This window comes from Rhea pennata, chromosome 27 (assembly GCF_028389875.1).
Source record: "Rhea pennata isolate bPtePen1 chromosome 27, bPtePen1.pri, whole genome shotgun sequence".
Taxonomy (NCBI): Eukaryota; Metazoa; Chordata; class Aves; order Rheiformes; family Rheidae; genus Rhea; species Rhea pennata.
In genome coordinates, this window is record NC_084689.1 from 1,064,759 (window position 1) to 1,092,004 (window position 27,246).

The window sequence follows — 27,246 nt, forward strand, 5'->3', positions numbered from 1 at the left end:
CCAGGACAGCTCGCACGGCGGGGCGCGCAGCCAGGAGGCCAGGCCAGGCCACGCGCGCGGTGCTCCGCGGCGGCAGGCGGGCGCTAAGACGGCGCGGCGCCGGCGCGGCGGACTGCCTTTCCCGTCGTGCCCCGCGCGGCCGCGCGCCCCGCCCCTCCCTGGGCGCGGCCCCGGAGACCCCGTAGCGAGGGCAGGTGCGCGCGCAGCGGCGGTTGGCGGCGCCGAGGGGAGCGCGAGCGCGAGCGCGCGGCGGGCGGCGGGGGGGGGGGGGCCGGGGGCGGCCGTTGCGCAGCTCGGGGAGCGCCGGGGGGAGGGGGGCGGGGGACGGCTGGACGGCGAGGAGCTGCCCGCCCGCAGCCCGCGACCTTCCGCGGGTGCCGCCGCCGCTGCCGCCGGAGGAGGAGGAGGAGGAGGAGGAAGAGCCGGGCGCGGCCCCGGATCCCGCTGAGGAGCCGCCGCCATGAACAGCGTGGGAGGCGCCGACGAGATCGGGTGAGGAGGAGGAAGGGGGGGGGGGGCGGCCTCGTGAGGAGGCGCGAGGCGGGGGGAGGGGCGGGGGTCCGCGTGCCCACCCCCCGACTCTCCTGTGGTGAAGGCTGCGGCGGGCCCGGGGGGGGCGGAGCCTCCCCCCCCCCCCCCCTCCCCGCGCCGGCCCGGCCGCCATGCTGGGTCCCTGCGGACCGGGAGCGGCGCCCACGTGACCGGCGGCGGCCCGCGCGGGCGGCGGCGGCAGGTGCGCGCGGGCCCAAGGTCACCGGCGCGGCGCTCCCGGGACGCGGCCGCTTTCCCCGCCGGGCCCCGCTCCCCGTGGGGTGGGGTGGGGGGGGCTCCTCCGCCCCCGCCCCCCCCCCCCCCGCCCGGTGATCTGGGGAAGCGGGTGTAAAACCCGCGAGCGACTCCGCTCCGACGCGGGCGGGTAGTGACTCATCAGGGTTTCCCCGCAGCCGCCTGCCCGGAGGAGCGGGCTGGGGGCCAGCTGCTCCCCGCCGGGGGCAGAGACCTCCGCTCCTCGGGGGAAGAGCGGCAGGACAAAGGCAGGCGAAAAGTGTGTTCCCTTCCCTCCCCGCCCGGCCCTGCAGAGAGGAGCCATTGTGCAGCTCACAGCTGCTCCTCTAAACTTCCCATTCACTGAGAGATAACACCCTTATTAGCTGTCCTTGGGATGAAGCTAAATTTCATAAGGAAGGAAAAAACCCTTTGTTTATACTTTGAAGGCCTTCCTGAGATTTTGTGAGTTATCGGAGCACAGAACCATGGTATAGTTGTAGTTCTTGTAGGATGTAGTTGGTATTACTGTACCTCTGTGATATATTCCAATACCTAGTAATATTTGAATTATAAGACTGTAGACTTGGTGCTATTGACCTCAAGAGCAAAGGAAGAACCCTTCAAAAATAATGCTGTGTAGCTACAAGAAATGAGTTCTGGCACTGAGTAGGGGCTTCTTAACTGGTCATCTTTTTTGAAACTACAGTATATATGTACCAGTCTTGTTTTTATGGTCTAGTAGAATATCAAGCAGTAAGCTGTTCACTGTGCTTGCTTTTAAATTCTGTACAATCTTAAGAAAACAAACTATGATATAACTGGCTTGAAAATAACTTGTTATTATGATCAATGAATATAGCATAGAGCACATTAAATAAAGTAGTTTTTGGTCTGAAAGTGTTTTTTGTCCTGGGTCTTAGTTACTGTCTTAGGCGTTACACCATAGGTACGCTTTTGTATACTTGCGTTCTAGAGTTGAAGGTGAGTGCAGACTGCAGGATATTGAATGAAATACTGTTAACTTTCATCCTGGTCCAGCCTCCTTATAAGGCTTGTTCTGAATTGCAAGCCCTGTAGATTTTTGATCCTGCTGAGTTGTTATCAGGTTCAAAGGGATTAGATTTTAAGCAGTGATGTTAACTTGTTAACTTTTTTCTCCTTCTTCAAAAGTGCTCAGAAGAAAAGAGGAAAGTGTAGAATAAACTGCAGTTTTAGGCAGCTGCCAATGCTTGTGAGGAAAGGTCTGTTTTGAAAGCTGCTGTGAGATGAGTGGTTGTGAATTTAACTCATTTTTTAGGCATAAATTATAAGCTAATAAAACTAAAAAATCTACTTGGACTTGCTGTCTTGTTAGGATGAGTATGTTGGAGCTTATGAACATTGTTCATTGTAATTCTTACTGACCTGTTGTGAATTAAAGAAAATGCTGCTTTCGAGATTGTTGTATGCTGCAGGACATAGTTCACTGAAACTGTGCTAAGAAAAATGATAGATAATCAGTTGAGGATGGACAATAGCATCCTTCTAACATTTCTGTAAATATGTAGCTTTATGAAGGTGGACGTTTTTGAGGATGGTATAAATAGGTATGATCTTGACAGACTCAGACTGATGGCATAATTTTAATAACTACCAGCCTATAAACTTTTTGACCAAAAGATTTTTGTAGACAGTCAGGAGGCAGCGTACCTAAGACCTTAAGAGCAGGTTGGTGATATAAGCTAAACACAGGAGAATGAGCAGTCATCTAGTATTATTATTTCATACAACTATCTTGCTTCTGACAACTATCTTGCATAATACTATTTCTAGGTTTTTATACTAGGCAGGTGGATTAGTTAACTATTTTGCATTTGCTCAGTGGATTCAAACCAATCCATCCTTAGCCAGGATAGTCCTAGCTTGTGGCATTCTGTAGTGCATGTATAAATAGAAGTGATGTATTTGCATACAGCTGCAGTAGCTGACCTTAGGAAACCCTGTTTTTTTGTTTATTTAAATGTAGGTAGGATGACTAGAAATAACTAATAATGGAATTGGGAGGTTTCAGTGACCTCCTTCCTTGCAGACATCTTGATGTTCTGTCAGAACTGCAACTGGTATTTTAAATTGATCTTACGTACCAAACTGTTAAATTTAGTTAAAAATTTCAACCTGTGGGTGATCAAGAAAACAGCTAACCCGTAGTCGTGAGCTGCATGAAAAATAGCTAATTTAATGATATATTGCATTTAAGGTTTCCTGTGTTATTAGGAAACAAAGCTATTTTTGCAGAATTTACTATTCCCTAAAACTGATAGCGCAAGAAAGAACAGACTTCTGCATGTGTTCTGTGTGCAGGGATGAGATATAAGAAGGGGACAGTTGTGGAGGCTACCAGGAAGTGTGGTGATGTCTGTGTTGGATGAAGAGCAGTCTTCTGTTCTGCTGTTGCTAGAAAATCACCTGTTGTTGAGAATGTATTAGTACTGAATAGGCTTTTCTTTGAACTCATGTCATAAACAAAATCTTTGCCAGTAGACAGGAGATGAGGGGGAGTTTTTCTACTTCATGAAAAATTTCTCATAGTGAAACTTGCAAACAGAAGAGGCTTTCGTGTAAATGGTTCAGTTTCTATTGCAGTTTGGGAATGGAAATGGCTGTGTGGGGACTAGACTTTGTATGAAGTAGGCCTGTTTTCAGAAAGTGTTGGATGCTAATGGCTTTTATGTTCTACTTGTGCTACTATCAGATGCGTTATGAAAATGCAAGAGTAGATGCAGCCAATGTCTTCCACAACAGTACAAAAATTGTACTGTCCATCACATATTATTTTCTGCACTAAAGCACAGGTCGTCAAAAGGTCCTCTTAACAGTTGGTCTTTTTTTTTTTTTTTTTTTTTTTTTTTTTTTTTTTGGAAAGACTAGGCTTATGTTACCTGTTAAGTAGTGACTTAGAAATAAAATTTGCCTAGATATTGCATGGTACATGAGTCTTGCTCTATTAAATCTAGTCATCCATTATTTTCATATGTAGTAAACCTGCACTTTTAAGGCATTGTTTTATTCATTGAGTTTTGCATTACGATCATTACATGCTGAGATGTTACAGAAAAACGATTCAAGGTGGAAAAAGGACTACTGTTTTCTTTAAGCTACCCTGGTACGCAGAAGTTCTGGGAGCACCTTAATTACCCCTTTTAAGGTGCATCTTTTCTCACCCTCAGCTCAGTTGCAGTTACACTCTATCTAAAGGAGAGCAGAAGATGAAAGCAGAAGAAAGGCAATAAAGGGCATCCTACAAAAATAAACTTGTCTCAGTATTTGTATATACACACCTACAAGTTTATTAATTGAAGAACTTTTGATGCTTCTTACTGAAAGGGGGCAGATGTTGAGGTGGCTTGAGCTAACTAGGGTGTGATAAAACTTCCCTGCAAAATAAGTTTGATAAAGAACTGCGAAGCAGGCAGTCTAATATCTTACTGCTTGACTTCTGTATGCTTACCCAGGTACTTTGACATGCTCTAACATGATGCAGGATATGTGCTTGGACTTTCTTTTTTAAGAAGATTGTTTTGACTCTGATTTGTCTTAAGCGTGGTGTGTGTTTCAGGCTTATCCATGACTTTCTAGTACAGTTAGCGATGTGTCTGAGCTAGTGGCTGTAAGATGGTTTCACAAATAGTTACTGAATTAATGCTATTTTGTTACTTAGTGCTAGCCTCACAAGTTTTGCTGCTGTCTTAGGCTTGGAGTTGGTAGTTTTGCTTTCATCTAACTGGAAAATAATGGTAAGAAAGTAAATCTGATTTCTCTTTGTGGATGAGTGAAGAAGCAAGGGCCTGAGGGCTAGTTAAGGCTTTTTTTTTTTTTTTTTTTTTTTTTAATCTGAGGATGGAAGAAATTCTGTTATTCTCTAACTGTATAATTGAGTAAGAAAGTATAGAAAGTATAGTATATACCTCAATCTTTAGTTACTGCGTCTACTGTGGGAGTCTTAATTTCTTTTAGTTGTGATTCTCATTGGGCTTTGACCATATGGCATATGAAAATTTGCCAAATCATAATGTAGGACAGATGCATTTGATTGCTTAGTGCTTTCAAATTGGTATAAAATAAGTTTAATAGCTGTTAACATTATTTTTCATATGCTGGTACCCCTAAATGTAGGAGACGAAAACATCAAATGTGTGAATTTTAGCATCTGGCATTATTTTTGCTGCAATACATATTACAAAGGACTTCAGTGACTGCACTGCTGGTGTATGCCTGAGTGGTAAAGTAATTTTTTACTTAAATAGGTTGTCAGTTATCTTTCTTATAATGTTCAACGTTTGGTAACAAATGAATGTAGGAGGGCCCAAACTGCTGTTCTTTGAACTCAGTTCTGAGCATAACAGACACCTCTTGAACATTAATCTGAGATTAACATAGTGAATGGAACTAGTTATTTAAAATATCTGGCTTTCTGTGAATTTGCTTTATCAGAAGTCATCAGTTTTGTTTTGGTCCTTGAATTGGAACTGTAACCCTGCAGCTGCTTGTTTGTTCTGTTGCTAAGAGAAGTTGGGAAAGTAACTTGGAGCTAATGATCCAAGCCTTGTCAGGAATCCAGACATGTCGTTTTGGATTTGGGGGAAGAGCAGTTGGGGAAAAAAAAGTTTAATCTAGTAAAGCCGCTTTATAATGAAGTTATTCTTGGATAGTTTTTCAGTAAATTTCAGTGATGCATAGTATGTTCTGAACTGTGAAGTGTGCCATGCTAGAACTCCCTTCTGTTGCAAAAGAGCAGGTAAATGTACTTAGAATGATGGTCTGGGTCCCCCCCCCCCCCCCCCCGACCCCTTTTGGCTGCTCTAATGATTTCTTAAAGTAACCCTGCTTCCTCAGATACCTAGAAATAAATACTTTGAGGAACTTATGCTTTTCTGATGTCTTTTTCTTCTCTTTTCGTAAAATAATAAACTGTATTCTTGTAATAAGCTTATAATTCTCTGTTCATGCTTGCGGTGCGTGAAACAAATGCCTGAATTCTATGTGAATCTTCATGAAACAGAAGGTAGTTGTGGCAAATAATAATGTCTTTCTAGTGAAGAATAGGCCTTGCAGTGTATTTTGGAGGCTTCAAGACTGCCAGAGTTATTCAGAATAGCTGACTTTTGTTATATAACATGATGCATCTTCTGTGTACCACCCTATTCACCATATTCAACCTTCAATTACAGAAAACTGTTTGTGGGTGGCTTGGACTGGAGTACAACGCAAGGTAAGCTATGTATTCTACAGTCATTGAGCCAATCCTTTATGAAGAACAAAATATTGTACATATATTTAGCTTTTCATCAGGTAGTACTGTTGTAGGAAAGGGAAAATTTGGATGAGATTGCTATTGTGTGTTAATTCATAAAATTTTCTGTAAAGAGGAAAATATGTTACTTTTTTATATTTTCTACTAGTGTTTGGTATTGAAGCTTCTGTCAACACATTGGAAAATGACAGCTATTAGGGCATTGATTTACTGGGATATTACTTTTCTCTTGCCTATATAAGCAAATATATTTGCTTATATTTTATCTCGTAATTAGGAAAATAGCCTGGTAAAGTTAATATCTGGTTCTGTTTAATATATCTTTTTTTTAACAGAAACTCTTCGTAGCTACTTCTCCCAGTATGGAGAAGTTGTAGACTGTGTAATAATGAAAGACAAAACGACAAACCAGTCTCGAGGATTTGGATTTGTCAAATTTAAAGACCCCAACTGTGTTGGAACAGTACTGGCCAGTAGACCTCATACGTTAGATGGCCGAAATGTAAGTTGTTGTTATGTGGTTTTTGTTTGTTTGTGTATGTGTAGTGTGCTTTGTTTTGTTTTTTTAGCTCCTGCAAAGATCTATTTTAAATTGTAGCTTCTTACTTGCAGGCAGGGTAATGTAAAAGTTACCTTGGCTGTTGGTTTAAAACTGCCTTACAATAAATAATTAAACTCAAGTGATTTCTATTACGTTGTAGAAGCAATGCATGGGGATGGCTTTTATCAGAGGAGTTGAATTTTAGCAGAGCTATGTTTGGCTGTCTTAAACATAACTTTATAGAGCAAAATATTCTGCACACTTAGAACTGACCGAACTGCAACTTCTTCCAGATTGATCCAAAGCCATGTACACCTAGGGGAATGCAACCAGAAAGGACACGGCCGAAGGAAGGATGGGTAAGGAAAGATACTTTTGTTGTGTTGATACATTCCTGTTTCCCAAGTTTTGGTTAGGCTTTGAGCAGTTGAAGTGAATTCATCTGGATTATATCCTTATCTTGAAATTGAGAGTCAGTATGCAGGCCTCAAATGTTAATTATCATTCTGAAAAATGACTTTTACTTTAGTCTTTGTTGTAAGATTGTGAGTACAATGTAATTGTTCATGAACACTTTGGGTTAATGATGATTGATCAAAATTCTGTCGTATGTAGTGGGGTTTTTTGTTTTTGTTTTCTATCGGCCATACTTCAGTTGAGTTCCTCAAATTCTGAAACAAATGTCTGGAAGTCCACTTACAAGACTGAGATCCTCTTCCAACCTACTTTGTACCCTGCAGGTTAATATGAGCTCATTTAGAAAATGAGAAAATGGTCTCAGAATATTGCTCCTAGTTCTCCAACTTTCCCAAGAAAAGAGTGGGTTATAGCTGGAAACGCTAAATTTCTAAACTTGGAACATGCAGTTCCTGCACTTTAACAAGTATTAGACTTCAAGCCTGGAAATTACTCCCCCCCCCTCCAGTCAATTTAAATTTAAAATTAATAAAGTAGCCAACTTCATTGTCCTTCTGATTTGCTTTTGTCTTTTCCTCTCTTTGGTTTAGCAGAAAGGATCCAGGAGTGATAACAATAAATCAAATAAAATTTTTGTTGGTGGAATTCCTCATAACTGTGGTGAGACTGAGCTCAGGGAATACTTCAAGAAATTCGGAGTGGTGAGTCATTCAGAAGGATGACAGTTATCAGTTGGTTACAAGAGGCTTTCCTTCCTCACTGCCTTTCCTCAGACTTTGTCAAGCTGTCAAATTTTGGTTTAATTTATAAAAACTACTGCAGTGACATATTGAAGTGTCTTGTGATAAAGTATAGTAACCATTCATCAGCTTGAAGTATATCTTGCTGTCTGTCAAAATCATATAACTTGCTTTGCATCTTCTGTCTCCTCTAGTTTCTCTGTTTGATGTTACATTACTCTGTCCGCTTCTTGTGAAGGGAGAAAGAACCCTCCTTAGTTTAGTTGACTTTGAGAATAGTTATTACTCTTTTGAACTGTTACCTAATTTACAGCTCTGTCATGAAAGATTTTTGTTGAATCCTTGGAACAGTAAATACTTCAGTGAGCTTTATGTCTAAGATCCTTTTCTTCAAATATGCAGATAAGCTAAATTTTGCAGTCTGCTGCCATTGTTTTGATAACACTGGTTGCTTTTAAAACGTCATCTGAAATCAGCCAAGTTCTGTTCTTTCCCTAGAATCTCCATAAACTACTCATGTTATTGCTGTTCATATAGCTGTCTTTAATTCATTTTATAATCTCAAACTGAGAGAAGTATATCTTCACATTTGTTTCTAGTTGGTCTTAGTTTCTCATTTATCCATACTGTTGTTCCTCTTTTCCCTTTAAAAAGGTAAACTGCTAAATGCAATTGCTAAACTCAGCTGTGAATTAAAAAATTAAAATACTTAGATTGATAGTCTTAAATTTAACTTAGTCTTACTATACAATGGGAATGAGCTTGCCATCTTTTGAGTGGCCTTTAGTGTTTTCTTTTGAGTTTAAAAGTTTTTTTTTTTTAATCATCTTTCATTACGACTCTTCTTAGCAGTGGCAAAGGATTTGTTGATTTTTTTCTCAAGTGGATAAGTTTATGAATAATACTGTACTTACTTGATTAAGATAAAAAAAATATATAAAATGCAATAGCTAACAACTGTTTCTTTAGTTTGAAAAGCTGCAACAGACTGAGTTATAAATAAAAATGGGGAGCATGTTCCACTGTTGTGGAGCATAATTTCTAAAGACTCTTCCTCACAGACTTATGGCTTTCCAATTCTGACCTCTGGATGACTGGGGAGATACAGGGTTAAGTTCCAGCAATTATAGAAGGCAACAGCCATTAAGTGTGAGTGCCTTTAAAAGTAAGTAAGTAGTAGAATTTTAACAGTAGTATAGAAATTGGGAAGTCAATGTAGTGTTCTTAATGAGTTCTGTTCATTCAAGTCTCATTTGAAGAAGTAGGACATCTTAGATGTTTTGTGGCCACAGAGTGAAGAGACAAAAGCAGATTCTGATTCTCAGAGGTGGGAACTGGCTGTTTGATGAGTAAGACCTATGTGAGGAAAGGGATCCAAACAGGACAGTGTTGAGGGGAGAAGTGCAGCACTACCCTGTAGCTTGACAACCCAGTTAAAGCCCAAATGGGAATAAATCTCAGTTGTTAGCATCCAGTAGGATCTATTCAAGTGGGTATGTGTGGTGTAAGAACTTGAAAAGTATGGTTTTTTTTAGTTGTCAATAAAACAGGGATTTGCATCAGATTTTAAGGTAATTGAAGGGATTCATGTAAAAGTACTCAAAGAGAAATTGATTTGAAGGTGAAGATATGAGATCATATGCATTTTTATCACAGCTTTTCTGCATCTGTAATCTTTAAGGGCCTTTGAGCTATTTTAAGATCGCTTTTGAAATAAACGCATCTCTTGTTTATGTTACAGCTCAGTCATACTTACTCTGAACATCTTTTTGAGAAAGAAGCAGTTTTGTTAAGTATTAGACACAAGACAGTACAGAACTAGCTAACTGCACTTGTGCATCCCTGGAATATCTTTTAAATTCTCTCTCTTTTTAATATATAAATTGCAAAATAGAGCAGTTTTATCAGTAGGGTACAGTTGTCCTAGGCTTTGCATTCAGGGCAAAGTGGGGATTCTGTGCATTATACTTGTGTTTTGCATAACTCTTCAGAGTTTAATTGGGATTTTGAGTTATATTGACACATTTAAGTTTGTGGGGAACACTTGTGGGAAGCCTTCCTCTTACTTTACTCATGCTTTTGTCTCTGTCTTGGAGAATAGACCCTTGCTCACGAATCAAGAAGTCTGTTGGCTTGAGAGCCCACTGAGGAGACAAGTTCACATGTACATCGCTGATGTATCGATCTGCTGTGCATCTGTGCTCTCTGTATTGGTTACTTGCTCATTTTTGACCAAAAACTTGTGTGTGGGCTGTTTGTCACATAAAATAGTTTGAGCCTTGAGCTGAACTAAGTCCTTGAAAAACTTGCAGTTCCCATTTTTTGTTTGTGGTTCTTTAATGTGGTTAAATAACATGCTGATACTGGCCATCTGTAGCTTAAATAGCATTACAAAAAATGTATAAGGCGGCATTTTCTAGTTGATGCTTTGCCCTATGCTGGTGTGCAAGTAAGCAATTCAGAAGAGCTGGACAAAGGTTTTTTTAATGTGCTTGTAGTAAAAACTGCTTTTCAGGGTGAGGGTAAAAGTGTGTGAAAATGGAAAAAGTAGTCTTTTAAGAATTTACACTGATGAATAGTGTTACGTAAATATAAACAGTTTAACAACCTTAATGCTAGATTAAAATCTGAAGTATAATAAGACCTTAAAGCAAAAATGTAGCAGTCTTTGGGGCTTTTTAGAACAGATGAACTCAGAGGGCAACATTTCCAATTTATTTGTACTGTGCTATGACAGACTGCTATTGATGGCTACATCGAGCATTTAATTGCACTTTGTGGATAGAGTGTGAAAAACCAGCCTGTAGTAACTGCCTGTAACACTCCCCTGGTAGCATAGTTAGTAGAATTTCTCTTCTCTCTTCCAGGTCACTGAAGTTGTAATGATCTATGACGCAGAGAAACAGAGGCCCCGAGGTAAAGGCTGATCTAGTTTGTCCTTGAAATTTCTTCATACTCTCCTATAGTCAGATGGCAAACTATTTCACACCATCAGAAAAGGTAGATTTTTTTTTTCTGTGTTGCCTCAGGAAAAAAGAATATTTCACTGGGCAAATACCACTCTGAGTACAGACTCTTCATTTACAGCTTCAGTTGGTATCTGTGCATTTAAAATCAGATGTTTCATGTTCATTTTTGTTTCTTTGCTAGTTCTTAGTTGAATGAAATCTGATACTTGAGCCACTCCTGTGGTTTAAGGTACTATTTGGGGGAGAAAATCAGCATACTGATTTTCCTCCTATTTCATATGAAAGGTATGTTGATGTCTGTAATTGCATGGGGGGGGTGTGTGTTCCAGTTCAGAGTAATTCTGAACGTAAGATTAGAACAGAATCCATCCATAATGCTTTTTGTTTTGGTTAAATGGCTTCACTTGAAATTCAAGAAAAGTACTTCTTAAAATTACATAAAATTTCTTTTGAAATGTATATTTTGAATGGGGCATGTAGTGCCTATATGCTAGATTTTTTTTTTTTTTTTTAAGGAGAAAAAAAATCAACTGGAAGTTTCCCTAGGCTATTTAATCAAGTCTTTAACCTTTGGTCAAAATATGAAGCAAGTTTCATGTCATCCACCTTTCATTGCATCAGTCATCTGTTTGACAATTAAGAGGCAATATTTTTAAAATACATGAAGCTTAGTTGCACTGACCACCTTGTAGCGTGTTCTACATGCTAGAGAATAGTTTGCCATCTGAACTTTTTCTCCTCTGACTCATTATTAAGAATATATTCTTCACTTCATATTTATTAAGCTGTTAAGTCTTAGTTTTATTTTTAATTTAGACATACATCCTTAGTGACATATTTAAGTGTTTCATAGTAAAGTATGGTAATGTTAAGTAAGTTCTTTTCTTTCTTTTTTTTTTCTCTCTGTGAATTGTTTGACTGTGATTAACGATATCTCTTTAGATTTCTTCTCTCTAGGTGATAATTTATCACAGAGGTACAGGCCAGTTCCACAGTCAGAGGAGGGACGGGCTATGTCTTTTATTGGAGTGTAAACGAAGTTTCAATATATTTGTTTTTTGTTTTCTTGCCTTAGCTATCTTAATCCTCTTTCAACAGATAACTTATATTTAAGCAGAATATAAATTCATCCATTTAAATGTTCTAGAGCATCTCATTTTAAATAGGGGAGGCAGTGGAGACCAAGATAAGTGCATCTGAGTATAATTTGTGGCTGATGTTTTGAAATATTTCAGTAATTATTGCATCATCTGTATCTTTGTAATACTTATCCCAGCCTTGCAGCCTCTGAGGAAAAGGTACTAAAACATTATGCCTGGTCTGGATTAATGGCTTCTGCTTAAAATATACTTAAAAAAAAAAACACATACAGAAGGCTTCTGGTCCACTCACAAAATTGTAGTTTAAAGCAGAAATGACAGATGTGTTCAGGTTTGAAAAACTGTCTTCAATGATTGAATTGTGCAGTGTACTGCAGAATATTCTCCTTTTATTTCTCTGATTTCTTAAACAGTAGTCTTGAATCCTATTTTTTCATTTTTGTTGTATTAGATTACTTTTTATCACATGGTAACTAGCCATCATCTCGAAAATGGCTTTGCTAGTCTCTCAGAGAAAACTAGGAAATATTTCTCAATTTATACTCAGTACTCCTATTTGTGCATCCCAGAACACATTTTATCTTGCCTTCTCTTTCTGCTCTACATTCTTTTATATGTAGAATGCTATTCGGTCTATACACTTGTCCTTTGAATGCGATGCCTTCAATGACTTCATACTAATTTTTAAAAGGCCACTTCACTGCTATTTTCCACTCACATCATTCTGATTTTTGCCTTCTGTTAACTATACCATCCTTATGTTTTGAACAGTTTTACTGCATGTCATTTTTACTAGTTTGCTGATAGAAGGGTAAAATTAGCCGTGTTACTAATCCCTGGTAGCATTCTTCTACCTTCAACTTCTCACCAGGACACTGGGAACCAGATCCTCAGCTAGTGTCTGAGCTACAGTGATAAACTTGAGGTGATCTTGTATCTTCAATACCCAAGCCTTGTCTTTGCTTACTCACAATACCTCACCTAATCACATTAGCACTTCTGCAAGCTGTATTTCATCAAAATTCTTTTCTGAGCCCAAGTGAAAGCACAGCCAAACTTACTGCACCTTAAGAGAGGTACTAGCTTTGTTTTGTTGCAGCCTTTGTTTTTCATTTTTTCTATTCTTGGTTAAACCAACAAGAGTGAAGTAATTTATAGATTCTTACTGTGTTCTGTTCCTCCTGCTAGCTCCAGTTCAGTTTCCTTGTTCTATTCTTTAGTCTATTTAGATTCCTTCTAAATGCAATTTGTTGTTCTAGTTTTCAATAAAGTCCTGTTCTTCAAAAAATAAAGCTGCTGGATGATATACTCTGTCACTTCTACAGTATTTAAATTTTGTCAAATTTCACGTTCCTGGAATGTTACTGTGTATTGTATTCTGATTTCTTCAGTGCTCCTTATCTTATGGTACTTGGCCCTTTTCTTACGCTTTTTTTCTTTACTGGCTTCCTCAATGGCCTCTTCTCCTTCCTTCTCCCTTTCCAAACCACATCCCAATACCTCAGTCTACACCTTTTGAACTTTCTTCACAAAAAGCTAAAGGAGCAGTCTTCATGTGTAGGTGATACTCATCAGTTATCTTTCCCATGCCTTTTTAGGTAGAATACTGTAATACTGAATGTGTGTTTTAATACTTTTCTTTTTGCTCTAGTACCTAGAATTAACCTCAGACAAATATATTGTGATGAAATGCTGCTCTCAGTTGTGAGGTTGCTTTCATCACAGATCAACAAAACTTCGTTTATACTGCCAGTCTCTTGTGTGTGGGAAATGCTAAGTTTTTTCCTTTTTATTTTATTTTAGTGATGTCTTTTGCTCTTGTTGCTGACAGCAGAATTTGACCTGCTGGAATCTATTTTGGCCTGTATCTTTGTGTATTTTTTTATATATAAACCTTCTCTACAATAGGCCTCTTTGGGCTTACCCAACCCAGTTGGATAAGCTTAGAGAGACACTAACTGTTATAGATACTGTATTTCTGTTTAACGCTTTAGAGCAATATATGGCTGCTGTCAGCACTAGCTGCAAAGCAAAATGCAAACCAAGGGGGAAATCTTGGGTTTCAGAAAAGCAGAAATGCATCCATGTTCCATATGCTTTTGATGCCGCACCTTTTTTCTTTCTAATTTTATTGCTGTACCCTTAGCTAATCTTAAGAATGGCACAATTTATGTACTGCATGTATTCCTACCTTTCCTGGGATTTGGTTATTACACCAGCAATGAGTGGTTGATGGCATGAACCAGCCTCAGTGTTCTGTGAAATTAACCACTATTTTGCCACTCTCTCAACAGTATCAGCAGCTACAACCTAATGCAGTGGTTCTCAAAGTGTGTCTGCAAAAAATGATCAAAGTCCTGTGGCTTTGTCTTATTTCTAGTGTCTTCAGCAGGCATCACATCCCTATCCCTCATTGCCTTGTAAAGAGCCACTTGGAGACAGGAATCAGCTGATTTGCTGTCACTGGGGCTACTCATAAATGATAAGAGAATGAAATACCCTTGGGATCTGGAGCAGTTCATAGCAATGTCTTGGGCAGGAAGAGGGGGTGGGAAGTATACATACGCATTGAAGAGAAAAGCAGCAGGAAGGATGAGAAATAAAATATTGAGAGACATAACAGGAAGTATTGTGTTCTATATAAGCAATGCTGCTTGATTTGCCAGACCATGTTTGGAAGGAGTAGTATCCTTCCTTAAGTGCTTTCTGTAATAAGATGCGAAGAACTTGAGAACCTCTGATCTAGGTTGTTAGTTTCTGAAGCTTCTCATTCATCCATGGAGTGGTAAAATTTTTCATGCTTTAACAGCTCCATTTCAAAAATAACTCTTACTTTCCAAGGCAATATTCCCTAATTGAAAGAGTGGGTTGAGGGGTGGAAGGAAGTTGCTTTGCAGCTTTGGGTAACAGAATAGGTTTTTCTTGGTATCCTAATTCTGAAGAGACAGGAGCAGCAAAGTTGCTCAGCTTTAATCTATTGTCCACAAATATCTTGTTCTTAATCATATGGCACAGTTAGCTTAGGACTATACTAGCATTTTTTTCCACCTCCTGGTAGGTAGGCTAGGAATAAAATCAAGATAAAAAAATACCTAACTAGCTCAGTTTGTAGGTTGCATGTGTGAAACCAAGATGGGGCATTATTTGCCTAATGATAGAAAATATCCATTAAAATTTTCTCAGACTGACTTTTTTTGAAAATTTAACACAAGTCTTGGTTATCTGAAACCCCTGCTTGAACCCTTGGTCCGCCCCTAATACTGTTCATCATCCTGTTTTGTGTCACAACACCCTGCTACCTTGATTCACTCTTCGTCGTTGGCTAGGTTTTGGATTTATTACTTTCGAGGACGAACAATCAGTGGACCAGGCTGTCAACATGCATTTTCACGACATCATGGGCAAAAAAGTGTGTAGTTGTAGTTTTATTTTACCTTAAGAAAGAACCAAGTCTTGGGCAACTGGCAATTTCACTGGTGAACAAAGTTTTAGTTAAGTAGGACAGAGTGTAAATCCAAATTCAAGCCTTTGCCCGTGAAGATGGGGAAAGTCTTATGAGTTTGCTTAAAACAGGTGAGAGAAGCAGTTAGCTTGTGCCTTAGCCCATAAAAGGGACCTAGATATTGAAAGCTTGAGAACTCAAGCTGATTTTTTTGTTTGTTCTTTTTGAAAAAAATTTTTTGTCAGGTTTTTTATTTTCACTTTGTTTGTTTGTTTTCTGTCTTAAAATTTGGGGAGGCCTTGTGCTACAGACCTGGGAGTTGCTGTCATTGAGTGTAACTTACTCATGTTTTGAGCACTGCCATGTGCTTCTTAAGTGCAAGGATAGTAGTTAGTTACTGTTCCCAGCTGTTTGAAATTTTTAATCCCAGTGAAATCTGAGTTGTTCAAGGCTTGGTTTAAGATACCACTCCTTCAGATGTGTATTTGATATTCAAATTTTGAGGCTCTATGAGACAATTTACTTATATAATCTTATACTTAAAAAGGAAAAAAAACATCATGAAGGATTGGTTTAAAAAAAAAATGGGTCACTTACTGTGAAACTTTGATACAAACCCACGTACTCTATATAGTATTTAACCACAATGCAGTTAAGTGACCTCTGGTTGTTTCATCTTCATACTGTGTTGTCAGCAAATGTATGTTTGATAGGGAGGAATTTATGCTTGCTTTGATGTAATGCAGCAAGGAACATGCTTATACCTCTGGAAAGAAAAAAAAAAAAACAGAAGCAAATTACTGGAGGACACAAGGTTTAGATAGGGAAAATTCATAACTTCTGAAAGAAAAACTAACCACAGGAAATTCTGGTAAAATTTAAGTCCTTGTAGCTCTACAGCTTATCCAGAATTTTTAAAATAAACATTACAACTGTTAAACTTAGAGTGAAGATATTTCAAGGAAACCCAAGAATACTGTTGTTTTTCTTAAATTCTTGCAATATAAAATTTTGCATTGTCTACTAAAGTCTTTGGTATTTCATAAGCATTTGTTTAGCTGGCACATGAGATATTCTTGCATATCAGTACAACTTGTATGGTTAATTATTCAAAACAACACTTTTTATTCCTATGAACATGTCTTGGACTTGAGGGGCGGGCTGATTTTTTAGTAGATGGAAAGAAAGCAAAGGAGGCAGCGTGCTCCTCTAATCAAGAACATAGTGTGTGTTCTCCATTACTAGTATTTTCCTCTTGTAAGCAGCTGAGCACTCCCATTGGTGTGTAGATGTACTGACAAGAATATATTTACATTTGTATGTTTATGAATAGCTTGTGTACATTCTCTGATTTTTTTTTTTTTTTCCGTAAAATTCCTTTAAACTTACAAGAACCACTTAAATGGGAAGTCATACCAAAAAGTGTGCTAAAAATACATAGGAACAAAGGATAATACATCTACTGTAATGGTTCTGGGAAAGTATGGAGACCTCTTTGTAAGCTTTCAAAACATCACCACTTAAGCTGCTAGTTCTCAGACTGTATCAGTGCTACTTCAGAGATCTCCAGTGTTTCCCTAACAATTTCAGTACCAAAGTGAAACATGATATTATTGCTTTTATTCTTCCTTTTAATGACCAAAAAAACCAAAACCAAAAACAGAAATACAGTGTTTTCTCAGATAGGAGTAATGGAGAACATCACTTTTTTGGTGTAAACTGGATTTTAGGCAAGTAGAATTTTAGCCTCAATGCTATGAATATTGCACAAGGATTTTTCCATTCTTCAGTTTGGCAGTTCACTTCCAAATGTGCACTGAAAAATCAATGGAATTCTTCCACGTAGATCATTGAACTTCTGATATTCCACTCTCTTCATTGACTAATACTGTCTACTTTTAAAATGCTATCTCTTTCTTTTTGTAATTAAAATGATATTGCTGAAATGAATCCATATGTTTTTAAAAGGGGGGAAAAATTAAAATTGCAAGGAGGACTCTGCTTTTGTAAGCAATAACTGAATTCCCTCAAGGCAAATGTGTTAAGACTCATTAATTTGAGTCCTTTGAAAAATTCCCTTGGTTCCCCTCTAGAAGGGCCTTCAGCTGACAGAGATTTGGTTACTGTCATGTATAATGTCCTTGGGGCATCTGCAGTAGGGTGGGGGTGGTGGGCTTTGTCCTTGCCTTGTGCCTATTTCCTGTTTGTTCTCTGACATGAATGGTTTTTAAGACATGGCAGGAAGAATTCTGAATACTTTATTTTTCCATACTACTCAGGCCCATTGATGACTGAGATTTATTTTCTTTGTACTCTGGCACCCATTAAAATTAATCATAAAATAAAAAAGACTTTAATTCAGCATGCATGAGTGCTGAGAGTGTTTCATTAAATCAAACTGGATTTTTTTGAGAGGTTTATATTGAATGTGCAGCTTATTTTAAGTAGGTCAAATGCACTTACTCGATGGCTTGGAACACTAGGACGTTTTATCTTTGAATAAAATAAGTTAAGCACTGTGGCTTACTAATTTTAAAAACAGGAAGGCTTTTGTCGCTGACTTAACACAGTATGAAGATTTGCTTCTTATTGACTCAACTGTCCATTTTTATTACTTGCATGTTTGTTTACTTTTTTGTTAGATGTAATGTAAGATTCTCTTATCACATCCATTCCCTCTGACATTGTTTGAGTTAATTGAGATTCTTTAAGCGTTAGCCTGGGGAAGGTAAGTCTTTATCTTCCATTAGACATTTAAATAAATCTAAGTAAAAGAAAAAAAGAAAAAACAAATAAATGTGTGTTTCTCAGGTATGAGCAGAACTGAAATTGTAGTTAGATGGGGTGGGTTTAAACTATAACTTTCAAATGAACCCCAAACATCTTTTGAATGGTTAAAGCATTAGTACCCTTTTTCAGAGTGTACTCTTTATACAGAAGTTTTTTTATGGAAAATGTCATCTTTGCGATTCCTGCCCTGAATGTTAAAATAATCTACAAATAATTTAAAATATGCTTTTTTTTTTAGTGAAGAGCCGTTGTAAGAGGGTACTGCTGTTTTAAGATTAAAGCAAACAAATACTGTACTATGATGGAACATAAATGATTTGTAGGATGTGTTTTGTTTGAAATACCTCAATAGTAGGACTTGTAATGTCTTACCATCATATCATATATATTGTACCTGAGAAACATTTTAAATTACTGGCCTTAAGTTTAATTATTAAGTACTTAGACATAAGTCATAAGATGCTAAGTGTAGTTTTAAGTGTAATTAAGGGTGTGTGTGAAGGGAAGGGGGGTATATTAACCTACACCATTTCTCCTAAATGGTTACTCTGTTTGTTTAGGTGGAGGTGAAACGTGCAGAACCTCGTGATAGCAAAAGCCAAACTCCAGGGCCACCAGGTGCCAGTCAGTGGGGAAGCAGGATCATGCCAAGTGCTGCCAATGGCTGGGCAGGTCAGCCCCCTCCTACCTGGCAGCAAGGATATGGCCCTCAAGGTACTTTCTTTAGGCATCTCAGAACTGCTGTCCGAAGAGTCTTGTCTTTAAAACCTAACGATAATTTGGTTTCACTAACAAATGACAGTATCTCCAATTTTGTCAATGCTAACTCTGTGTTGGATTACTGATAGCAACACTAAAATTCTGTGCATCAGTTCCTCTAAGGTTCGCTGAGATTGTTCCTTTGTTTTTCCCCAAAAAACTTTGTTACACAGGGCAGAAATCAGTGGGTTGTGCTGAGTCTAGCAAGTGTCTCAGAAAATGCTTTACCTGTTCTGCCTCCCCCAAAAGTAATCTGCATGTTTTCCAGTAATATGGAGAAGGTGTTGTGAAAGCTGTGACTCTGCAGTTGAGGGAACGTGACCCTCCTGGAACTGTAATTAGTATTTTTAATGAAATATAGAGTTTCAGTGATGAGGTTTGAAGTGCGTTTCAGAGGACATAAGTACAATTTGAAAAGGATGAGAGAAAAAATAATGACCTATCTTTTTGAATTTCATTGCTTAATGTAGCCTGGAAAAATAGCAAGCAGCTATGGGGCTAGCAGTGGTGCAGGGGAGCACTTAGTGCATATAATTTTCTTGATTTAGCTTGACCCCTTCAGGGCTGAAAGGAGCAACTTGTTTCAGTTTTGATTGCCATAACCCACCCCTCCACCCAACCCCAAGATTTTGAGGACAGGATAAATATGCTGAGTTCATCCAAAGACTGTTTTGATAACTTATGGAGAAACAAGGTGGTATAAATGATTTAGGTTTGACAGAATAGAACTTGCTTGTGCTGATGCATGAGAAATTTTCACCCGTGGGGGGAAAGGGAGTGTCACTGCTTCATCAGCTGCTACAATAGATGATACCCCAGCAGAGGGCTTGCTTGTTTCCCCATGGTGCTTATTAACTTGAAAGCTGCAGCTGAGGCTTTGACATTCTGCGCAGATGTGCTAATCTGCAACTGCACAAATTGAGAAACTAGGTTTTTCAGTGTAGTTATTTGTAGGAAAAATGATATCCAATCTATGGGAAAGATTATTGTAAAACTTAGATGCATTTATCTATCTTAATGCTGCAACAAATACAAAAGGAGATGTTTATGGTTCAAAAACTTCAAAAACAACTGAATGATAAAGCTGATAATGTATTAAAAATGCTTTGGATGTATAGCTTGTTGCAGTTCTTAGTCTTTTGGTATTTTTTTGTTATTAATTTTTTTGTGATGTGCTCTCAGTTCTCAAACAGTGAATCTGATTTGAGTTTGGGGATTGCTGTGTGTTTTATGAATTATTTGTTGAATAATTAAGAGTCTTTTCAGGATCACATACACACCAGTTCTGGGACCATAAAAAATAAATCTGTAAGGGATACTGGGAGGCTATGCAGCCTATTCCTCTGTCCAGAGCAAGCTCAACGTTCGTGAAACCATTCCTGATTCATAATACAGTGGCAGTGTGTGTATAAATCAATGTTTTGTTTTGTTTTAGGGATGTGGGTGCCAGCTGGACAGGCAATTGGTAAGTAGGCTATGCAGGACTGGTTTAATAGACAAAATAAGCCTACTGATGAGGGTGCAGTTCCTTTAAGAATTCATAGTGATTTGTGAATTTCTGTAACTTACCCTGAAATAATAAGGAAAAGACTAAGAGTGTTTTTCTTAAATAAGTAGTGTGAGGTGAAATACATCCCACTGTTGCCAACTGCATTAATTTGGTATCCAGGAATTGTCTTCTAAATTGAAATTATTTACAGTAGGAATACTCAGAAGACAAGTATTTCCCAAAGTAAGAATTCATAGAAGGCCCAGAGTGTGTCTGAAATTCACTAAACAGCTTTACCTCATCTGGAGAATGCTGACTTCACAACTTTCTTGTTATTAAGCTTCTTTAGTTCTTGGTTTCTGTTAATTTTCTAGGTGGATATGGACCACCTCCTCCAGGAAGAGGAGCTCCACCACCGCCACCACCATTTACCTCATACATAGTCTCTACACCTCCTGGAGGATTCCCACCTCCACAAGGATTTCCACAGGGCTATGGCACCCCTCCACCATTTAGTAAGTGACTGAATTGTTTGTCCTTTGCTCATCTTTCTCTCGACTGAGCTTTTTCCTCTGTTTTATCTACCTTTAGATGCTTTGGCTAGATTGGGTATTCTGAGCTATAACCAAATGTCAGTGTTTTCATCAGTTACTTAGGTTACTTTTTTCTTAGATGCAATAGTAATTTATGCTCTCTAAATTATGCATTGCTAAAAGAGTTTAGATTTATTGTGTACTCCTATTGTGACATCTGTGAGAAGTTGAGATTACTGCATAGTGACCTGGGCTAGACACAAGCTGGGATTTTCAGAGAAGCTTAAGGAATTAAGGTCGCAACCGGCATTGCAAATGTAAATAGGATTTGAGCACCTACTCCCTCAGACTGCCTTTTGAAAAGGCTAGTCACAAACCTGATTTAAAGAAGAAAGCACCAAGCTATCCAGAGTTGCATATTCTGCTGTAATGAAACCATTTGTTCAGGATATCTCCCTCTACTGCCCAGGCCGAGATCTTGGATCTCTGTGGATTCTTCATCGTGTCTGTCTACCTTTCACATGTGCAAAATTCGGTGCCTAGTGCTACTTTTTTTATGTTCTGTTTTCTCCTGCTTCAGGTTTTGGTTACGGTGCTCCACCTCCTCCACCTGACCAGTTTGCCCCACCTGGAGTACCCCCACCACCTGCCACTCCAGGGGCAACACCACTAGCTTTTCCACCACCACCACCACCATCTCAGGCAACTCAGGACATGAGCAAACCCCCAACTGCTCAGCCAGAATTCCCTTATAGTCAGTTTGGTAAGTAACTGCATGTAAAATAAACTCAGCTTGATCCCTCTCCTGTTCCAGCTTTTCTTTTATCATAATACTGGAGTTAAAAAGTCAGTTTTTAGAAACAGTTTACTAACACTGCAGGCACTTACATAAAGGGTGAGAATGCCAGCCACCAGCTCTAAATCATCCAGTATTCTGGCCGGAGAGTATTTTTTTTTAGCTGTAAGGCATTGCTTGTTTCCTGTGAAAAGGCCTTCAGAGACCTGTGCAGTGGTAGGATAAGTCACTGATCTGCACCCCCCAAATCTGTACTTAAAACTATTTTCTCTTTTCTTTGTGGAGCTAGTAGTCAGCTTTCTCATTAAACTGATTTTGTACAGATTGGAGAATAAATTTGAAGAGTAGAATGGAATTGATTGAGAGGAAAGCATTACAGGGTAACTGTAAAAACTCTTAAGAATCCAAGCAGCATGCTTTTTCCTCCCTCACCTCCTGTTGCTACCTGTCTACCTCAAGTTGTATTTTTGTCAGAAGTGTGTATAATATTTAGGCAGTATTTAGGCAGTACTTAATTGTGCTGTACAGATAACAGTTTCAGATAGCTGATAGAAGACATTGATGTAGTTTGTTTTAAGCTAGGCAGACGACTAAAAAAAGACAGGTGTTTGCACTCCTGACTAAAATTTCTGCTTCCTCTCTATAATAATTGGGAGTTCTTGTCTTGCTCTTCCACAGATTCCTCCTTTAAGCAGCGTTGTCCAAATAGCTGTTTGTGGTATACTCCCTTTTTTGAAGGCATTGTAATTGGTCATTTTTATGAGGTCAACTTCTAGCATGCGATAGGCCCTGTTCCTGCACCTGAATGAGTTCTGCGGTTATGTTAGTGCATGACTTACTGTTTCATTTAAAGTGCCTGCAGAAACTGTTATGATATGAACACTTCGTAAAGTTATTTGAATATATTATTCATAGTTCCAAAAACATAAAATAGAAGACTTTTAAGAAAGATTAGCCTTTCACATGTATTTATAAAGCAAGCATATGTTCTTATGTTGATGGATTTGAAATGTTTTAAAATTTGCTTATGTTATAAACAGTTGCTGTCATAGAAAGTTTTGCCATTGTGACTTGAGGAAGTTTTTCTTGTTTTGCCAGAACATGTCTCTTTGCAGAATTTTTTTGAAGGAGGGTGGACCCTATAAATACAATATGAACCCATACACAGTTGTTTATACTCAGCAGGTAGCCAAGATTCTGGATGTGATTTGAAGTTTAAAAGGGATCTGTGTTTTGACATTGTTTAAGTGTGTGTGTATATATATATACATATGTATATGTACATATATATGTATATATTACTGGGTTCCCAGTATATGGCGTGTGTAGTACCACTTGCCTTTTGCATATTTTAGAAGCCATATTCCTCAGTGAAATGTTTCAAGTGTTTTTAGTTACACTCTTAGCATTGGGTAGGGAGGGAGGGGGGAAGGAGGAAGAGATATGTAGTACTGATTTTGAGGGATGAGGTTTAGAATGTTAGTCTAAATAAGTGGAGCTAGTCTCTAGGAGTGCTTTCCTAGTCTGAAAACTGCTTATGAACAAGAGTGCTAACAAGGATAGGGATGTTTAATATTCTGTATTGCAGTAGAATTGTCAACATGTTTATAAAGCTACATGTAAAATCTTTTAAACTTTTTAAAAAGAGCTTCAGCACTTCATGTGTTTGCAAATTAGTTAGCAGCATTGCTGTACAAATGGCAGTCTAGCTTATCTGCATGTATTTACATAAATGCATAAAACTTAGACTTTAAACAGGCACTGAGTTATCTAATCACTGTGGCATTTTCAGATTTGTCCTGGCTTGACAGCATCTTATATGCTGCTATGTTTGCAGCTAGGATGAATGTAAGCACTAGTAAATTAAACACTAACATGGGTGTGTCTCCCTCACCCTAAAAAAATTATCTCTGTACAGGGCTCTCTTGGGGTTCGTCACCCTGGTCTCCTCATTTCTTACTAGGGCTGGGTACCTATTCTCAAGACCCTTCAGGCTACGCGCCAATACTTTGTTTACACTCTTATGGTCAGGCTGAGCAGTGAGAGATCTAGGTAGGTGGTGCCTATTTACAACCAATGCTCTTAATATATCTGCATTTGGGAAATTAACTTGTGTTTCTTGCAGAGTCTCTTCTTTTAAGAGGGTGGGGGGAAGTAATATGGCTCAAAAATGTTTACTTTTGCCACTAAGGGCAATATAGTTCTCTATATTCTTTAGCTGGCTGAAGTGAAAATTTATGACTAAAATATAAATGATGCTGCTGTTTACTTCGTAAGTTGTTGTACTGGCAAGGTTTTATCTTGTGTAATCAAACTGAATTCAGTTTCCATAAGCAATAAAGTGTAACTGTAATGGTTGGCACAGCTTATTTAGAAAGTAGAGTGCTCTGTGACGGCAGGTGAACTGTGTTTCACGGTGGGAAGTGCTGGTGCAATGTAAGAGCTGTAAGAGGAATTATAAAAACAGAGCAAGAGGATATGTACTTAAAAGTATACTTGCACAGATTTATGCTGTAGGCTTCCTTTGTGATAAGCAAATTGAAAGCTCTGATGTATACTACTATATGCTGCAGCACTATAGTGTACAATGAGAATAACTTGATTTTTCTCTTCACTCCAAGCCCCATCCCTTTCTATACAGTTAAATTGTATTTTTGGTTACTTATCTTTATATGAAAAATGACTGGATTCACATTTTGAGCCAATAGAAGAAGCCTGTGATAGATGTGTTTCAAGGCTCATTAGTGAGAGCAAGTCCTGAGAGACAGACAGAGCTTGAAATTGAAATATTGAAGATGTGCTAAGAGACTTTGTTTTGGATTAAGAGAGTTAAACCTGCTTAAGCTTGCATAGAGAGAAGCAGAACTGCAGAAATGTACTTAGTAATTAGGATTCTTAATACAATCTTTTATAGAAGTGGCCTGCACTGATGCCACTATTATGATTAAGAGTTGTATTTAGTTAAAGGTAGTTTTATTAAATTTCTTGATTTTTTTTTCCAGTGTTTTTAATGCACATCTAGTTGTCTTTCATATTGGCAGCAAGAATTCCAGCAAGTCTTTCATCTACATCCTTTTTCTCTGTCCCCTAATTGTTATCTAAATCTGATCTTTGATATGGATTATGTTGCAGAATGATAGTCACATCCTTGCTGAATAGGCAGAAGGACAGTTTGCAGGAGAGTAAAAGTCTTCTGATTCTGTAGATGGAGGAAAATGAGAGAATTGTTGATTTACAGCATATATTAGCATAAACTTTGAGATATGGTTCCCTTTCATATTTAAAACTGACAGAAACCTGATGTAGTTCGTCATGGTAGTGGACATCTGGGAGAATGGCAATAAAGTTGCTTATATATTACTGCTTATTTTTTCCTAGGTTAGAAGAATTGCCCGTTTTCTGCAGTAGCAATAGAGGGGCCAGGTTTTGACATGGAGTTTCTTTGAACTTGCCACAAGTACACTTCAGCCTGTTCTGTTTAATAGGTTTCAGGGGAAGGATGTTGGTTCTTTTTAATGACAACTTTGAATCAAAGGTTCCATTATAAAGCATATAATGGGTGCAGCATTCGCAACCTTCTGGATTCTGCTCTGCCAGTTTTACTCCCATCATATTTCAGTTCAGATTTGGGGGGGTTTAGTCTTTCTTGAAAGGGAGGCTGACTAGTTAACTAAAATATATATTCAGAAAACAGCACTACTTAAAAGGGAGTTTAAGAATGCCTTCTCCAGTGTGTCTCTTTAGCAAAGGAAGTTTTTGGCTTCCCAGAGCAGGTGGTGAAATTGACAGTAGAAAGTCAGAGTCTAATCTGTTCAGGTAGTCTGAGGTGCTACAGTTTTAGTAGCTGTTAGATTTTTTTTTCAGAAAAACATCTGTGTTGCATCTTCATCTCTGCTGAAGCTGCCAGTGCAAGTTTTTAAGCAGAAAAGCCTGCTTTTTGGAGTAGATTGACAGATACCACTTTATGTAAGCATCTGAACAGCAGTCATGGTAGTTTAACTACCAGTCTGGGTAAGATTTTATCAAAAGTGAAAACTACCATTCCTCATACCTTTTCAGTACTTCTGTTTATTACCTATTTCTTCTATATGTGAATGCAGATAACTGCAAGAACTGAAAACAGCTGCTTATCTTTACATGTTAGACCAAGGTGTTTGTGTGCTTTCCCTAAGGCTGTGCATGGCAGGGAGGGAGTGGCACTGGGTATTGAATTTGCGCCTCTGCTGTTGTGTGTGCGTGTGTATAGATGATAGTGAAAGCTTACTCTGCTGCCTTTTTCCCCTTCTCCCCAGGATATGGACAAGACTTGAGTGGTTTTGGACAAGGTTTCTCTGATCCCAGCCAGCAACCCCCTCCCTATGGAGGCCCCTCGGTGCAACCATCAAGTGGCCCACCTGCAGGAGGAAGTGGTTTTGGACGAGGACAGAACCATAATGTGCAAGGATTTCACCCCTACAGGCGCTAGCATGTGCTGGCAATCAGGGAATTCTGTCCACATGGGGATATCTGGTACCAGCTGAACCCAGGAATCCCAGACTTCTGAACTTGTGACAATCACATACTTGATGGAAGAAAAACCTAACAACATTTTTTTGGGGGGTGGGGGAGATGGCTTCTGAAGGCAAAGCTGTGGGTGTTTGGACTGCAGTTTTTAAATATTTTCCTTTCTCTAACCCATCAGCACAAATAAAGAAAATGTCACTGGTTCAAACTACAGGGTTTTAAAAATGTCTTCAGCTTTAATTCAAAACTTCAGGTTTCTTTTTTTTGAAATTATTTTTCCTGAGCCTTTGTTTTACCGTATATTGTAAACTTTTATGTTTAAAGAAAAAATATATACATTTACAGATTGTGAAATTTTTAAGAGAAATTTTCTACTATGTATGCTGGCTTATTTTTTAATTTAAAACAGGGTTTCCGTTAGCACTGTTGGAAGTGAGGGTAAGTTGCAACCCCCTTGCTCCTAACATTAGTGGTGGGGTGGATGGTTCAGAAACTCTGGGAGTTAAAAGAAATCTACTGAGTGTATTTTGCTTTTGTTACCTGATGGTATAGAACTGGTAACAAGGCAGGTGCAGACTTGTTGACGCACAGAGTCACTTATGAAGTGCAGCATTAGATCTGTGCTTCAAACTCTTTAAAATCCTCTGTGGATTTCATTAGGGGTTAACGGAGGCCTTGTTAAGATGTAGATTTCCCTCAGGCAAAAGGTTTAGGTGCATTTTGCACTAACCAGTGATTACCCCTGGTTTGAATAAAGAGAAGTACATTTGGATTAGAAACACAAGCCTGTCTCAATTTTTTTTTTTCTTTTTACAAAAAAGTTCCTTCTGAATTTCAGTTTTCATGAGAAATCAATTGGCAGCCTTGAAAATCATGTCCTCATAACATCAGTATACAGGCTTATGCTGTGCCTCAATGGACTGTTAAGCTGCTAGCCATGGTTTTAAATCAGTAATTTGTCATGCCTGCTCAACTTATAGCCTGTTAGAGTAACTTGTGCCAATGAAAGGTCGGGAACGGCATTGTCAAATTCACTTCACAGAGGCTGAGGAGCCATCACAGCTTTTATTTGCTATAACCTGGATTGGATTTGACTTAGTGAGACTTGC

General features: G+C 38.7%; 1 protein-coding gene across 7 annotated transcripts; it reads left to right on the forward strand.

Moving 5' to 3' along the window:
- The first annotated feature begins 310 nt into the window (after positions 1-310).
- DAZAP1 (DAZ associated protein 1) lies at positions 311-26,348 on the forward strand. Of its 7 annotated transcripts, none has more exons than XR_009960867.1 (13): positions 311-492; positions 5,976-6,016; positions 6,394-6,560; positions 6,893-6,958; positions 7,607-7,717; positions 10,624-10,672; positions 15,152-15,234; positions 18,618-18,771; positions 20,252-20,281; positions 20,680-20,820; positions 21,419-21,601; positions 25,499-25,645; positions 25,927-26,011. XR_009960867.1 is itself a non-coding variant. In XM_062596056.1 (13 exons), the coding sequence occupies exons 1-12, from the start codon at positions 461-463 to the stop codon at positions 23,675-23,677; spliced, it is 1,137 nt and encodes a 378-aa protein (XP_062452040.1). In that variant the 5' UTR covers positions 311-460; the 3' UTR covers positions 23,678-23,686; positions 25,927-26,014. The 7 variants fall into 7 exon arrangements, 6 of the variants coding, with proteins under 6 accessions (XP_062452040.1, XP_062452037.1, XP_062452038.1 ...); XM_062596056.1 differs by lacking the exon at positions 25,499-25,645 and adding an exon at positions 23,598-23,686 and having other exon boundaries at positions 25,927-26,014; XM_062596053.1 differs by lacking the exon at positions 25,499-25,645 and having other exon boundaries at positions 25,927-26,348.
- The last annotated feature ends 898 nt before the right edge of the window (positions 26,349-27,246 follow it).